Genomic DNA, 15615 nt, shown 5'->3' on the forward strand with positions numbered 1-15615 from the left:
GCAGGTTGGGGGAGTTCAAAGAAAGACCCCTCTTTCTCTCAGAAACCCTGCAGCCAAGCAGGGAGGGAGGGAAGACACATGCACGGGAAAGAACCCGTGTGCCAGGTGCCAGGTACACCAGGCCGACAGGAAGAGTTGAAAGAGTCAAGAGGATGGGCCAAGGGCATGCCCAGGGTGGGTCAAGACAGGCTCTCCAGCAGAAGCCAGGCGCTCAGAACCAGCTTGCTACCCCTCAGCCCCAGCAAGTTAGTGACAAACCCATCCTCCTGGGAGGCTTGGGAGGCTTTGGGGCGCACGATCTGGGCTGGTGGATCAGCAGAGACCCCTAGTGGCCTGGGGGTGGATGGCAGACAGCTGGGCCCTGCTGTTCCCGGCTGCCCCCCACACCCTTGTCGCCCCCAAATACACACAATAAATCTTAGGGAATGGTGTTGGTTTTCCTAAAATGCCCAACAGGAAGGGCCTTTTGCAAGGTCATCCAGTTCACTCGCCTGTTTCCACAGGCATCCTAGTATGATAAAAATTCTAGCCATTTCAAAATTAACTTAAATCTTTTCTAATCAGCCCCTTCCTTCACTCCTTCGTTTCTTCCTCCCGTCACGGTTTATTCCAGGAATTTCTTCCTTTAGTGGAAATTCAGTCTTCCCAGGCCACATAAGACCTTTCCCTGTTAACAGTGAAGAAAGATGCCTGGTGGGGCTGACACAGCTCCTCCTGGACTGATGTCAGACCACAGGATCAGAGTTCACAGTCACTGGCAGTTCATTTGTGCTCCCCACTGCCACCTGCCCTTCACCTCCAAAAGTAATCACAGAACCTTTCACTTTTTTATAGTAAGGGCTTCCTTTTGAACAAGTCACCTCTTTTTAAAATGTACCCAGTGACCTCCGTGGTTCAGAAAGAATGACTAATGGCCTGGCAGCTGATCCACGGGTGACATCCAGGAGAGGCAAGTTCTCAGCCATCCTAAAGCTGCTCCCCTACCTCGTCCTGCCTCCTCCTGGGGCGGGGGAGGGGGGAGGGCACTCTCTGCCTTTCTGTGTCTCTGGGAAACAGCTCACAAGGAGCAGGAGTGGGATGGCTTCCAGGGAGACCAGCAGGTGGGTTTCCATCTGACTTCTTGGCCACCTGGTCCATGCCCTAAGAGACATCATTCCTGGGAAACTCCATCAAGGTTTCAGCTTTTTGGCCTATTTCCTACTAGAATGTAAATCTTACTACTAGAAAGTAAGAGACCACACGCCCCCCAACTTGAGGGAAAGGCTCCACCAGAGAAGTCAAGGAAGTCCTATGATTCCCAGGCTTCTGGCAGTTTCCAGAGGCTTGGGGACACCACTGCCATGTTCCTGGTAGAACAAGGCAAAGCATTCCTGGGCTGGATAACTAGCCTTCATCCCCTAGTTCCTGGACAACTCTAGCAGGGAGTTGAAAATGTCACTGAAACTACCAAATGAGCTTCTCGTCTCTTTATGGGCCAAGGAGCCTGGCAGGAAACAGCTCTGTCTGGGTCTAGACAGAGTTGCATCCACCTGGTTTGGTGTCTGATGAGCCCCAGGAGGAGGCTGTTGAGAAGCATGCTTAGCTTCATGCTTAGCCAACATTTTCTCCCCAGGGGGCTCCCACTGCTGCCATAGCAGCCCCTTCCTCAGAAAAGACCTGTCAACTCTCCCCAGAGACCCAGCGCCACTGTCTCCATAGAGACAAAGCCTCTAGATGACTGGAGACTAAGGCATGTGCAGAAATAGCTCCAATGTCAAGTCATGGGGCTAGTCTGGGATGAAGATTGCAGTTTCAACTTCTGGGGTTGGCCTTGGTCCAGGAACAAGGGTCATGTGGCAAGGACAGACCACCACAGCTAGATGTGTGCCCCGAATGGAACTCTGTTGTTGCTAAATGAGGAACCCACTCTGTTCTATGACTTCCAGGACAGGCCTTAAACCCTGGCTGTGCCATTCCTTCATGGAGTGACTTTAACCAAAGGAAGTGGGAAATGATTTATTGGATGCCTAAATGTGCCAGGCACTGTGCTTATCTCAAAGGCTGGCTGTCTGACTCCAAAACTCATCTCTGTCTCTCTCTGAAAGCATCAGTGCTGCACTCTGAGCTGGAAGACCTGGTTTCAAGGCCAAGCTATGCAGCTCAAGGAGGTTCTCTGGGCCTCAATTCCTTCTCAGGAAAATAGAATCTCTCTTTTGCTGTCCCCATAGGTAGCGGTGAGATTAAACTGAAATAGCATGTGAATGAATACTCTCTAATAGTTAGTGTTTAGAACAAATAAATATTTTTCAGACCCCCACCTGATCTTTGGGACTCTCTGAGGGAGGTTTTTAAAAAACACAGATTAGGAGTTCCCGTCAGAGTTCAGTGGAGATGAATCTAACTAGTATCCACGAGGACACAAGTTCCATCCCTGGCCTCGCACAGTGGGTTAAGGATCCCACATTGCTGTGAGCTGTGGTGTAGGTCACAGACACAGCTCAGATCCCCAGTTGCTGTGGTTGTGGTGTAGGCCAGCGGCTACAGCTCCGATTTGACCCCTAGCCTGGGAACCTCCATATGCTGCGAGTACAGCCCTAAAAAGATAAAAAATAAAATTAAGTAATAAAAAACACAGATTACTGATGCTATGCCAATGGCCCTGAGAAACTGTGTCTTTAAAAACATCACAGTGCTCAGACAGGTTTGTGAAGCAGCTCATATTTACAAATAGTAGTAGCCAAGCCGCAATGCCGGGAAAGAGCCAGAGTTTGAATAAGCCCATGACATATCCAGGTGATAGCTCACCCTGTTGCCTTTGGCTGATAAAAATGTGCTGGTTGAATCCCAAGGCATACATCTTGTATTTATTTTACCATCTTGTATTTATTTTACCGTCTTTGCTTGTGTTTCCCTAACCTTATGGATATATATGTATATACACATATATATATATATATGTGTGTGTGTGTGTGTGTGTGTGTGTGTGTGTGTGTGTGTATATATATATATATATATATTTTTTTTTTTTTTTTCGGGAGTAAGAAAGCCTGGGACCATTTTTTGTGTTTGGAATTCCCAGATATCCTTCCCCAATGCTAAGCACTGGTTCCAAACAAGAGATTATTGAAAAGTCATAGTCATTAGTTTTAGGGTGCGTGGCATAGAGTCAATTCCTCACTCTCACCCTGCCATTAAATTTACCCTCCAAGCTTGCCTCAGCTTCACCTAATCTCAGTACTGGTTTACTCTGTGAGAATGGTTGCCTAGGAGGTTGGGACGAGGGGAGCTCAACCTTGGAGCTGACTCACGGCTGGAAAGTCAGGGGTTGAGGGCTCCTGGTGTCAGCACTGGACCAGAGACCCCTTATAAATGAGGAGACTGAGGCCACCGGAGGACCACAAGCTGCTGATTCCCAAATCCCCCATCTTTCCTCTGGTGTCCATGCTGCCTCTGGGTTCTGGTTGTCTTGACCTGCTCAACTTGCCTTCAATAACTACTTGGTGAACCCCTGTGACTCCAGGAGCACACTGTAGGCCAGTTCTTGGCACAAGGCCGGGAACCAGTATTTGTGAATGAAGGAAGGCTGCATTCTAGTCCCATTGCTGCTACCCAGCTGGGGGCACTTGGGCAAGTCACTTGGATTTCTGAGCTTCAGTTCCTTTATTTGCACCTGAGGGAGTTGGAATACTCAGCTTGTAAGGGCCCTCCCAATTTCTAGGCTTTTGCGGGTCAGACTCAGCTTTGTACTGGAGCTGTCTGTGCTGCAAGGCCGAGTTCTCTTCAAAGAATAAACCTCACTGGTGGGGAGGCCCTCACAGGGTCCAGAAAGGAAAAGGCGGGCCAGAAGCCGCCCTCTCCCTTCCCCAAGGTCACAGCAGAAGCAAGCCAAGCCAAGCCAAGCATAGAAGCAAGGCCTCCTCCCTGCCACCCCCACCCCCACCCCCACCCCAGAAGCCCGGGCCCTGGAGGCGGGGGAGCCAGACTCCAGCCCTGGTGCTGCTTAGTTGCTTATTTATAGCCCATGCTCCTCCATCCCTGGGCAGTCCAGGAGAGTAAAAAAGGCAGCTCTGAGGATATGCAGCGGTAGGGGTGGGGGGGTTAAGCAGCTGTATTGAGGGAGTGTTGACTTCCTGGATGCCAGGGTCTGGGAGGGGCCGTGCCCGGCTGTGACCTGGGCCTCTGATTCTTCTCCTTGGTCTGCTTCCCTTCACTCCACACTCTAACCTTCACGCAGCCTGAAGGTCCAGGCTGCTCCCAGCTCTAAAACCAAAGCAAGGAAGCCAGGGGCCCTCTTTCCCCACCATTTTCTTGACCTTTTTCCTGTCTAAGCCCTCATGGCTTGTACCTGTGATTCCAGGCTTTGGGCTTTCGAAGACCAGCCCTGCACGGCCGGCCATTGGGCAGATTACCTGGTGCAAGCCCTGTTGTCACAGGAGGAGCCGTGGTCGGAGGCGCTAAGCCACCCGGTGGGACCCCTTGAGGGTCCCTCCACTACTCTTCGTTCTATCAGAGACCCCGACCTCGCACACCCAGGTGCTTCCTCACAGACCCGCCCCAGCTGCAAGGAGGCCTCGCTGCCCTTCCTGGAGGCCCATGTGAGCCTCCTGCCCCCTGTGTGTGCCTGAGCCCCTCCGCCTCAAGTCCAGTCACCCACTGCCCAGCTCTTAAATGGCAATGATGAGGGTGCCAGAAAAATGGTCTTCTTAGTGGCTTTGGATTGTCCACAGGAAACAGGCTGGCAGGTGACAGTGCGGGGCCAAGTGAGACTGGGGAGGGCTCTACTGGGAGCCTGAGGAAGAGGAAAGAAGGGGTGAAATGTGCCCAAGGCTGGCCGAGGGGAGCCTCATATGAGATTCCCTAGAAGACAGGTTATGAAGAGGCCAGGTGGCCATTTTTTATTATTTTGTATCAAATATTTTGACTTCCCAGGCACTGAGCTAGGTGCTAAGGACACAGAGACAAAACATTTGAAGCTGCTTTGTGTGTGAAGCTCGGTGTAATAAATGCTGTGACATAAGTACAGGGAAGTGAGGCCCTGGGGGCAGGGAGGCATCTGGAGACAATTGAGTGTGAAGCATGACTGGGTGCCAAGCAGCTAAAGCCTGGTTTTCAGCCCTGGCCTCACACTGGAATCACCTGGGGAGCTATCCCCCTCCCCCACCCCCCAAAGCCCCAGCTACACCCTTGACCAATTAAATTAGAATCTCTGGGCATCAGCATTGGAACTTCCAAAGTGAAGCCAAGGTGAGGACCACTGGTTTGTAGGATAATTTATGTCTCAGGTTTGCAGGGGAATGGAGTAGCTGAATGGATGACTATTGTTGGTTGGTTGTTTTTAATATGCACCCTTCTTATTTGCACTTGCCAGGGTGCCATGAGAAACACCTTTTGGATCTGGGGCTGGGAGGAGCAGGAAGAGGGAGGAGGGAAGGCAGGAAGGGGGAGGGGAGAGGAGGGATTTGGGGCAGTGACATCTAAGCTCTTAGTGACATTGTCACAAACCACGCACCTCCCTTACTGCCAGGACCTCCTGCAGAATTCCCCCAATTCCATGTCTGGAGTCTCCAATAACCCCCAGGGGATTGTGGTCCCAGCCTCAGCGCTCCAGCAGGGCAACATCGCCATGACAACCGTCAACTCACAAGTGGTGTCAGGTCTGTGCAGGGGATTGTGGGGAACACCCCTGGGAGGAGAATGGGTGGCCTGAGGGAATTCCAGGGGTGGGGGGCAGGACACTGAATAAGATGTCCTAGGAAATGGGATGGGGTGCCCCCTGCCAAGGGAGGGGTTCCCACCTGAGTTTCTCTACTGAAGTGTTCTGTAAGCTTATAGATGATTAGCTCCAAGACCTGATTATGATGGCTTGGGACAAATTTGGAGCAAATTTGGGTCAAAGTCTCATGAGCCCCCTCAAAGACCAACCAAGTAAGGCTATCAGCCCTTCCCCCAAACACACAGGGAGACTCTACTCTCTAGACCCATCCTCCCTCCCCCCTCCCCCACAGGGGCTGAATGCCTCCAGAGTAGAGGGTGTTTACACCTGAATGCCAAGTGAATCAGGAACCCCGCTTGCCCTCACTCCTACCCACCCCTATGGCAGGGGACCCCAAAACTGGTTGTCTCCTCAGGTGGAGCCTTATACCAGCCGGTTACCATGGTAACCTCCCAGGGTCAGGTGGTCACCCAGGCAATCCCCCAGGGAGCCATCCAGATCCAGAACACACAGGTGAGTGTGTGTGTATAGTATAGGCGTGTGCACAGATGCCTGGGTCTGGGGGAGGGCAACCGTGATGTTTTACTCTCTGTTAGGCTCTTTAAAGGAACTCCCTACATCCTCATCACTCCTCTAAGAGGTATCATTACTCCCACTTTACAGATAAGAAGATGGGAAAGTTTTAACTCCGGGGATTTTGCTGCCTCTCGGGGTTACATGGAGGAACCCCGCCCTTCCTGGTCCTGGTCCATACTCTGATCCACTCTAGCTCAGGGGGATAGAGTGTACATAGGGCGGGGAGAGGAGGGAGTAAGAAGATCTGAAGTTAGAGGCCTGAGATCTGACATTACCTCTGCCATCTTGGATAAGCCACCTCACCCCTCTGAGATTCAGCGTTCCTATCCATAGAAGAGGGGTGAACACCAACTGCATACTCCTCACCAGCCTACAGGGCTGTTGTGAGGGCTGGCCATGGTGATGGATAGGAAAACTCTGCAAACCATAAAGCACCCCAGAAATACTACTAACTATTGGATGGTTTATAGCAAATCTCTCTCTACTATGCCCTCTCCATGACCCTGTTTCCTCTGTTCTCCCTCACCCCCCTTTCCCCTCTTCTTTCCTCCCCCCCTTCACCACCTTCATCTCTTCTCCCATTCTCTGAGGGGCTGGTGCCAGGCAACTGGAAAGGTGACCTCCCCAGGGCCCTCAGAATGAGCTGGGAAAGGGGATTGGCAGTGAGAGCCTGCCGTTACTATGGCAACAGGTCCCTAGCTGCTGGCCCGCAAGGCTGCTGATGCTGATTTTTTCTCCACGTGCCCTGAAGGTTAACCTTGACCTCACCTCCCTCCTGGACAATGAGGATAAGAAGTCCAAGAACAAACGAGGAGTCTTGCCCAAGCATGCCACCAATATAATGCGTTCTTGGCTCTTCCAGCATCTCATGGTGAGTGTGTGTGTGTTGGGGGTGTGGAGTTGCAGTGTGGGGTATAAGTAACCCCTTGGGCACCAGACTCTATTGTCACCCCCAGATCTGCAGAGGGCATGGCCTCCAAGAGAGGCCCTCTGGGAGGGATACCATCTTCCAGAGGCCAGGTCAGAGGGAGGTTTAAGTGGGACCTAAAGCTGGGAGACCCTAGGGCTTGCTGCCACTGCTTCAGAAAAGTGTGACATTGGTGAGGGACTGGGGACAGACACATTCTGAACAGAGTTAAATACGGGGCAAGCGTACATTGTTTTTTCACGAACAGGATGAGGTTCCCAAGGGGCCAGTGCTGTGGTTACTGGCCCAGAACCCTCCTCCCCACAGGCAGCCATGCCCACCCCTGCCCTCTCCTGGGGAAGAAAGTGCTGTTTCTCCACTAGGACTCATATTTCCCAAGTCCTCAGCACTGGGAGAAGCAGAGAATGTGTGGCCCTTTTCCTCTGATCTGAGCAGCCAAAGGAGGCACAGACTGGGGAGCCGTAGTCGAGCCCAGCCACCCTGGAGGAGTGGACCAGGCCGAAATTCCAGCCTCACGTAACCAGTTCAGCTCAGAGACCCAGAGCAGTTGCTTTCATAAAATAACAACACAGCCTTGGGTTTAATTGTCATGTTTATATGGCACCTGCTATTTTCGCCTACATGATGGTAGTTGTATTTGTGTGCCATGTTAGTTTCAACAGACAGGCCTTGGGTTGACTATCAGAAATGACTTCAAAACTGTAACCTCCTAGCACCATTCAAGGGCTGGAGCAATAAAGAAAGCCAGTGACGCTGTGTGGGCTGAGCGGCTGAGTATGTGTGTGGGTGTGTGGGTGTGTGTGTGTGGGTGTGTCTGGGGTGGGAAGGTAGATTGAACAAGTGCAAGCGGGCTCCCAGTGGTCTGCAAACTCTTGGTCTGTCAGAGATGCACAGTCAGAAGACAAATACCAAGCTTGGGGCTGTAGACATATTGGCCTGCACAGTGTAGGGATGGTCCAGAGTTCAGGGAACTCTTTCTTCAGAGAGAATAGAAATCCAGTGGATCGTGGGAACTGATTAATCAATCAGTCAGTCATCAGCCCTTTATTTGAAATGGGAGTGTCCCCAAAACATGGAGCCCACGCTAGGCAGTCCTTGGATTTGGGGAATCTTATGATCTCTGCCCAGGAAACAGGGGGTCTGCCCATCTGGCAAAGGGCCAGAATTGCTCTGTGGTGCTAGTTGGGGGCCGAAGCTCTGCATCCCCCACTGCTGTCCACCCCCACCCATCATCTCTGGGGACTTGAGGACTTGGGGCCACCCCAGAACTTCGCTGAGGAAGCACCACCTTGGGAACAAACAGGCAAGGTGCAGGAAGAAGCAGGAAGGCTGAGGGTTCGGTTGAGGAACACCGACTCTAAAGCCCAGGGATGAAGCCTGGCAGCCAGACCCAGCCTTGGTCTCTAATCCTGACCTCAGATCTGGAGCTTAAGGTGGGGATGCCCAGGGCTCTGGTCTGTTCTCCCTTCCATGTTGTCAGAGAGCCAGAGACTCAGGTGGACCTGGGGCCCTGAGACCCCGGAGTCAGTGCTAAGCTCCCAGCCCAGCCCCAGGAAGGGGCCTCTCTAAGGGGGTTCTGGCTTTGAGCACTGACCTGTCACAGTCCAAGTGGGGGCACCCAGGCTCCCCGCTACCCCAGCCATGGACCTAGAGGGGGCCCCACGCATTAGGCCGTGATAATGTGTAACTGTAGGGCTGCAGGTGTGGTAGAAATCTCTCGGCCTTTTGAGACAGCCAACTGGCTTCACACCTAGGCTTTCCCTCTTACTCTGTGATCTGGCCACACTCACCTCTTGTGGAGATTATGACAAAGCAATGAAATAATTGCCAAGAGCCCGGCACACTGGGCCTAAATAAATGTGAGTTCCCCACGCCCCACTCCCACCTCTATGCATTTTTGAAGACAGATGTGAACACACCTACAACCTCACTTCTTAGGGAAGAAAAAGCAAGTGTAGAAGGGAGGGGAACCCAGGGGCCAGGCCTGAGACCTGTCACCTCAGCTGCCTCCCACGCCCTCCTGAGTTAAGTCTTCAGCCTGAGGTGGAAGGTCATACTCTCCAACCCTCCTGCTGTGCCTGCCCTCGAACTTTGGACCCACCCTTAGTTCCACCCTGCCTCTCCCCACCTTCCCACTGAGCCCCTCTATAGCTCAGGACTTTGCTCTCCACCCCACCTCCTGTGCACTTGGGACGGCAGAGAAAGGAAGAGAAGACAGCAGCTGAGCACAAAGCAGAGGGGAGAGAGGCACCCGGTTAGAACTACAGCAAGGGCCTTGAACGATGCTGGGGACCTCTGGACAGCGCGAGTGAACCCTCCTGCCCGCACCCTCCAGCTCAGAGTGCTCAGCATTGATACTGTTGATAAAACCCTTAAGAGTGGCAAGCCCTCCCCAGTGTACTGCTGTCCTCACAGCAGCCATGGAGAGAGGACAAGGGAGTGAGCTTTGAGTCTTTAAAGTCAGAACTTGAAGCTCTGGGATGACAACGAGGAAGAGGATGTGGAGAAGGCCAGGCTCTAGGGACCCCCTTGGCGACAGGGCACAGTGGACAGAAAACAGACCTTGAAGCCAGATAGGGGTATACATTGAGGCTGTCCCACTAGCTGGGCCATCGCTCTTTTCTTTGAAAAAGGAAATAGTACCCACTTCCCATGGTTGCGAAGATGAAATAAGATAACATATGTCAAGAGCCATGCCCAATACACGATCACACTTAAGAAATGTGAGTTGCCTTTGAACTTTCTACAGCCAAGAGCAAGTTTGCGAGGCTAAGACCCAACATTTGCCAAAGTTGTTTAGAGGTGGATGGCTGACCTGTTGTCCTGATCTGTAACACCTCCTGAATTTACCATCATTTGACCCTAAGAATATTTTGACTAATACTAACCTCTTCTGTGTGTATATATATGTGTGTGTCAAATCTATATGTTCTGTAACTCTGACTCAGGTGTAAATTGTTCAAGAATAGGGATCACACTTAAAACCTCCCCAAGAGCCCTAAAGCATTGCTTCCTAAAGTGTGTATCTTTATTGGCTGTTATAGGTGTTGCTCCCAAGAAAGGGTACCATGATGAAATAAGTTTTGGGAAGTCTGGGTTATACAAAGTTTAGCTTATTTCTTTATCCTTAGTGTACTAAGGGGCATTGTGAACTTGCAAGAGGAAGTATGGCTTGAAGCTTTTCCCAAACATTTGATCATTCTGAGTCACCCTTGTTTTCATTGTTGCTTTGAAGGACAACTCTGAGTCTGTAGTTCTTGGGGAATGCGACTCTGGTAACATTGTATTAGACATAAAGTTGCTGTTCAGTTTTAGGAAAGAAGGATAGAAAAGGTATGAAAAAGGGCAGATCTCAGTATCAGTAAATGTTCTCGTATCCAGCACAGTGGGGACAACTAATTTGTTGATTGGTTAATTGGAAAGTTGATTGAAGAAAGGAACAGCCATTAAAAAGATACATTTTATTTTGATTTAAAAGTCATAGGTAGGAGTTCCCATTGTGGCTTAGCAGTAACAAACCCAACCAGTATCTATGAGGACACAAGTTTGATCCCTGGCCTCACTCAGTGGGTTGTGGAGCTGGCATTGCCAGCTCAGATCTGGCATTGCTTTGGCTATGGTGTAGGCCAGCAGCTGCAGCTCTAATTTGACCCCTAGCCTGGGAACTCCCATATGCTGCAGATGTGGCCCTAAAAAGCAAAAAAAAAAAAAAAAAAAGTCATGCATAGTATATTTATTTGCTACTGTTTTGATAGAGGGCCAAGGTCATTTTCTGATTAAAGTTAGTCATTTTACTTTCACAAACCCCTCCTTATAACTTAACATCCATAAATTTCATCTTTAAAATGAAATAAGAACTTTGGCATTGGGGAAGTAATCTGGCTGTAGGATCTTTCAGATTTTTATTCTGTATCCCAGCCTCTCCATTTGTCTCATGCATTCTCACTTTTAAGCCAGCTTGAGTCTGGGGTCTTCCCAAAGCACTCCCCTTAATTTTCTTAGCAACACAGAGTTCCCATTGTGGCTCAATGGAAACAAATCTGACTAGCATCCATAGCATCCATGAGGACACAGGTTCCATCCTCAGTAGCTAAAGAATCCCGAGTTGCTGTGAGCTGCAGTGTAGGTCACAGACACAGCTTGGATCCCGCATAGCTGGCCAGCAGCTACAGCTCCAATTCAACTCCTAGCCTGGGAACCTCCATATGCTGCTGGTGCAGCCCTAAAAAGACTAAATAAATAAATAAATAAAATGCTTTAAAATTTTTTTCGTAGCAACAATAACTCTTTCTTTTTGCATTCATATTTCACTGGTTTACAGAATAGTTAAGTTACATAATTACAGTAACATGCATAAGTAACATAAACTAGTCAATACAAACACTGCTGACTTCCTGAGAAGCAGATAAATTGGTTAATGAACATTCTACAAAGCAACCTATGCCTTCAGGACAGTGTGAACCCCGGTTCTAATGGTTGACAGAAGAAAGCAAGAGTGTTATGTAACCTGCAGACTTGTTTAATAGAGATTGGTTATTAGAACTTCTATTGTAAATGCTGATTTTTTCCTGTTGTCCTCTTTCCCCCTGGCAGAAGTTAGTATTCTTTGGTTCCTTTTGTCCCAAGTCCAAGGCTTCTTGTCATTTCTACTGTTCTATGGCACTAGCAGCTACAGAAATGTATTCAGATGATAGCGTGCTCCTGAGATGGAGCCTAAATCCCAGGGCTTTTGCTGTTAGGCTGCAGTGAGATGAGGATGGTTTCATCCATTAGCTCCTTGCTTCTGGATCCCTGAAGAATCCAGTGAGATTTTCTTGCTATGGCATTTTGGCTGATAATAGCCAAACTCCTGCTGGAAGCAGTCATTCCGTGGCAAATGCAGGGGGGGTGAAAAACCCTGGCAGAGGGTCTTCTCCATGGAGGTGGGAGGGAGGGGCGCTGCTCCCCGCTCCCATCTCCCAGCTTCTGCTGGCATCCCCTCTGCTCCACATCCCAGCCTCCCCCTGTCCTGCCTGGGTGATTCTGCTCATTTCTATCAAAAATACAACTGTCCTCTCTGGTGCTGACACCTGAGCACCTGAGCAACTTTGCAGAGTATTTTCTCCTTGCAGGGGTAGTGGGTTGTGGGCATGAGGGGAGGGTTCCTAGAGAGGAAACTGAGCCCCAGAGGCCCTGCCACCCATCCAAAGAGCCCCTCCTCTATCAGCCACTGCCATGCACCAGGTGCCAATCAAGCATCTTCCTGCATCATCATGCTTTCAGTATATTTACAAAGTTCACCACTGTCTAACTCCAGAATGTTTCATCTCCCAGAAAGAAAGCTGTACCCATTAGCTGTCACCATCCCCACTGCCCCTAGAAACTGGTGATCTACTTTCTGTCTCAATGGGTTTGCCTATTTTGGATATTTCACACAAATGGAATAGTATGATAGGGGATCTTTGTGACTGGCCTTTCATTTAGCATAAGTTTTTCGTGGTTCACCCATGTCGTAATGCACATCAATGCTTCATTCCTGTGTGTGACTGAACAATATCCCACTGTGTGGATAGACCACGTTTTGTCTGTCCATTCATCAGTTAATAGACATTTGGGTTGTTTCAGCTGTTTGGCTTTGAGTAAAGCTGCATGAGCATTTGTGTATACTGCATGACTCTGAGCCCTTGCTTATATTAGAGGCTCTTTGTCAGACTCCCAGCTATCCTTGAGGGCTGAAGCCTCACATGCTGGGTTCATCTCTGCTGGAAGAAACAGGGCTGCTGCATACCTGGCTACAGTGTGTGCCCTGCCCACAGGCTCTCCTCCAGGAGCACATGTGGAGGTAAAATCCTGTTGGTTGTGTCCATGCTTTGGGTGTTGTGTTCAGTCACTCAGCAAACATTCTTGCCACCTTCCCTGTGCCTAGCATTGCATTAAACTCTAAAGGGAGCATGCATCTGTCCCTGTCAGAGACCTACCCACAGGCTCCATCTACAGCTGAACTAGAGCAGGGGTGCCTCTTACAAACAGAAAGAGTGCCGTCTATGGAGAAGGCATAGTACTCAGGAGGCAAGATCTGGATTTGAGTGTCACTGTCCCCTCTACTTAGCCAGGAGATTCTAGTGAAGTGCGTGACCTCATTAAGGCTCAGTTTCCTCTGCTGTAAAATGGAAATTAATATCCAGCTCAGTACTGTTGTGAGGCTAGACTAGGGTGTTAGACGTGGAAGTGCTTTGTCCTGATACAGACACAACTGCTGCTACAGATGCCTCCAGTCTCACTCTGGGAGCCCCATCATCTGCTCTCGCTTGGAAAATGCTGAGAGAAATCTTGACCCTTCTGGGGAACCTGGGGAGAAAAGTAAGCACCTCAAAAAGCAAGAAAATGGCTCGAGGAGACTGAACAAGAATGGTTTGAGGAGACTGAACCATTCTCGTTCCGGAACATCTTGTCTGCTCCTTTTTCCTTTACCACCTTAACTGAAATCTCACTCATCAGAGACCCATTTAAAATTACTCAATCCCTGTCACATTGCCTGTGGCGAGGCCATGGGGCCATCACTCATTCACCATTTAGGTATGAATGAGTTCAAAAGCTTGGTTTTTACACACACTCAGCTAAGAGCAGCTCCATGGGAAAAGTGCCAGTGCTTGTTAGTGGTAGAAGATGAAGGTTAGAACATTTTTTTAATGCAGCCTTCTGAGGAGGTAAGCCAGAACAGGCTGCCCAAGGAAAGGTTCCTAGCAATTGTTTTCAGCCTCTTCTAAACCCTCGACCAAAGCTTTATCTACATCATCATCAACACAGTTGCAGGAGATTTGACCATGAAGTCCTAGAGGCCAGAGGTCTCAGACTCAGGAAGCTGAATGTGGGGTAACATGAGGACCCTGGGATTTGTGAGAGGAGGGGCCAGGAAGAGTCCTCAGGACGCAAAAAAGGGAGAAGCTGACAAAGCCTGTGCTGAACAGGCTTGGAGTTTATCCGGTCTCATTCCATCCCCTGGAAGTAGAGGCAGATCCCTTGTTTGTTCTTCCTGAATCCTGGGGGCTTCTTTCACTAAATTGGCCTTTGAAGCTGGCGCGGAAAACTGCTTGTTAAAAAAAAAAAAAAAAAGACTTGTTTCTAAGGGAAAATGCGATCTAAGTTCCAAATAACACATCTTTCCACTAACACCTAAGCTTTAGGTATGAGATGAGATTTCAGCCCTCAAAGGGCTGATGATTTAACTGGGGGAATAAATCATATACATACTATGAGCGACCAACCCATGATGTGATCGAGTGCTGTCACACCAATGCACATGCAAGTGGTTGGAGAGTGGAGGATGGATATCGGTGAGAGGGGATTGACCGTCTTGCTGGTCAGACGCATCCAGCATAGTGTGCTTAGGTCTGAGCATCAGGTTTCAAAAGGTCCTTTTGACAAGTCGTATCCAGAGAAGGACAGCCAAGATGGGGAAATGTCTGCTCAAATGACTCCAACAGGAAACATGTCACATGATGAATGGTTAAGGCTGGGGATGTTTGGTCTGCAGAAAAGATTAATCCCTTTAAAGCAGCCTGGTACAGTATTAGGAATAAGGCTTTGAAGGCAGACAGACCTGAGATCAAGCCCTGCTCCATTTTTCACTTGAGCAGGTCAATGAACTTTTCTGATGTCAATTTCCTCTTCATAAAGTGGAGATAATACTTTCCACTTTATGAAAGTATTATCTCGTGGCAATCAATACCATGTTAAAAAGCGCAGTGCCTGAGAGAGAGGGAGTGGATGTGGTTAAAGATACCGGGGATGCAGGTCCCGGCGCTGCCACTTACCCCTTGTGTAACCTAGACCAGTTTTAACCCCTCTGGGCTCAATGTTCCAGTGTGTAAAATGGGAATAATGACACCTACTTCATAGGTGCCTTGAGAATTCAGTCAGAATCCACATCAAGCACGCTCTCCACAGTGAGAATATTCAGTTAGCCAGAAAGCTGTCAGCATCTGAGAAGGGGCGGCAACTCCCAACAAGAGCTGAGGGGCAGTGCTGCATCCTCTTGGGCATCTTCAGAAGACAGGCCCTGCTCCCTATCTGGACCACAGGGAGGCAGACTTGAGTTCAACTGCTGAGCTTCCCAGCCATCAAAGGGCTGCCTCACCGAGGGATATGGCACCACAGAACCAGCTTCCCAACCCTTTTCAGGATGGCACACATGGAAAATGAGAGTAAACCAATCAGGCTGCCCGCCGCTGCCTCCCAATGACCCTGGGGCCAAAGTCGGCCCTGTCTCTGCACACCTTTAACTTTTACATTAGGTGCCATCCTGAAAGCACTGGTGTAAAGACTTCTGCCTTCAGGGACCTCAAGGACATTCTGATGTTGGGAGCAGGGTTAGGTGGAGGAGCTGAGACGTGGGCCATGCCTGGAAGGATAGTTGGGATCTAGAATTGGGCAGAAGAGA

At 49.7% G+C, this 15615-nt stretch overlaps 2 protein-coding genes across 25 annotated transcripts in view; both read left to right on the forward strand.

The window, feature by feature from the left end:
- PKNOX2 (PBX/knotted 1 homeobox 2) overlaps nucleotides 1-15615 on the forward strand; it is a 305801-nt gene that overhangs the window by 279319 nt on the left and 10867 nt on the right. For 18 of the 24 annotated variants that reach the window (XM_084976576.1, XM_021063089.2, XM_084976579.1 and 15 more), the window contains 3 exons: nucleotides 5504-5633; nucleotides 6108-6205; nucleotides 7020-7139. The exons of the other annotated variants lie outside the window; for them this stretch is intronic. In XM_084976576.1, the coding sequence (XP_084832702.1) occupies nucleotides 5504-5633; nucleotides 6108-6205; nucleotides 7020-7139 (348 nt within the window). The remainder of the gene's footprint in view (nucleotides 1-5503; nucleotides 5634-6107; nucleotides 6206-7019; nucleotides 7140-15615) is intronic. 24 annotated transcript variants of the gene reach the window in all.
- ST3GAL4 (ST3 beta-galactoside alpha-2,3-sialyltransferase 4) overlaps nucleotides 1-15615 on the forward strand; it is a 1054305-nt gene that overhangs the window by 78035 nt on the left and 960655 nt on the right. The window lies entirely within an intron of this gene.

The sequence above is a fragment of the Sus scrofa genome, chromosome 9 (genome assembly GCF_054392235.1).
Source record: "Sus scrofa isolate SSC_HxYL_T2T_F1_AM1 chromosome 9, Sscrofa_HxYL_maternal_Yorkshire_Landrace_v2.0, whole genome shotgun sequence".
In the NCBI taxonomy this organism is placed as follows: Eukaryota; Metazoa; Chordata; class Mammalia; order Artiodactyla; family Suidae; genus Sus; species Sus scrofa.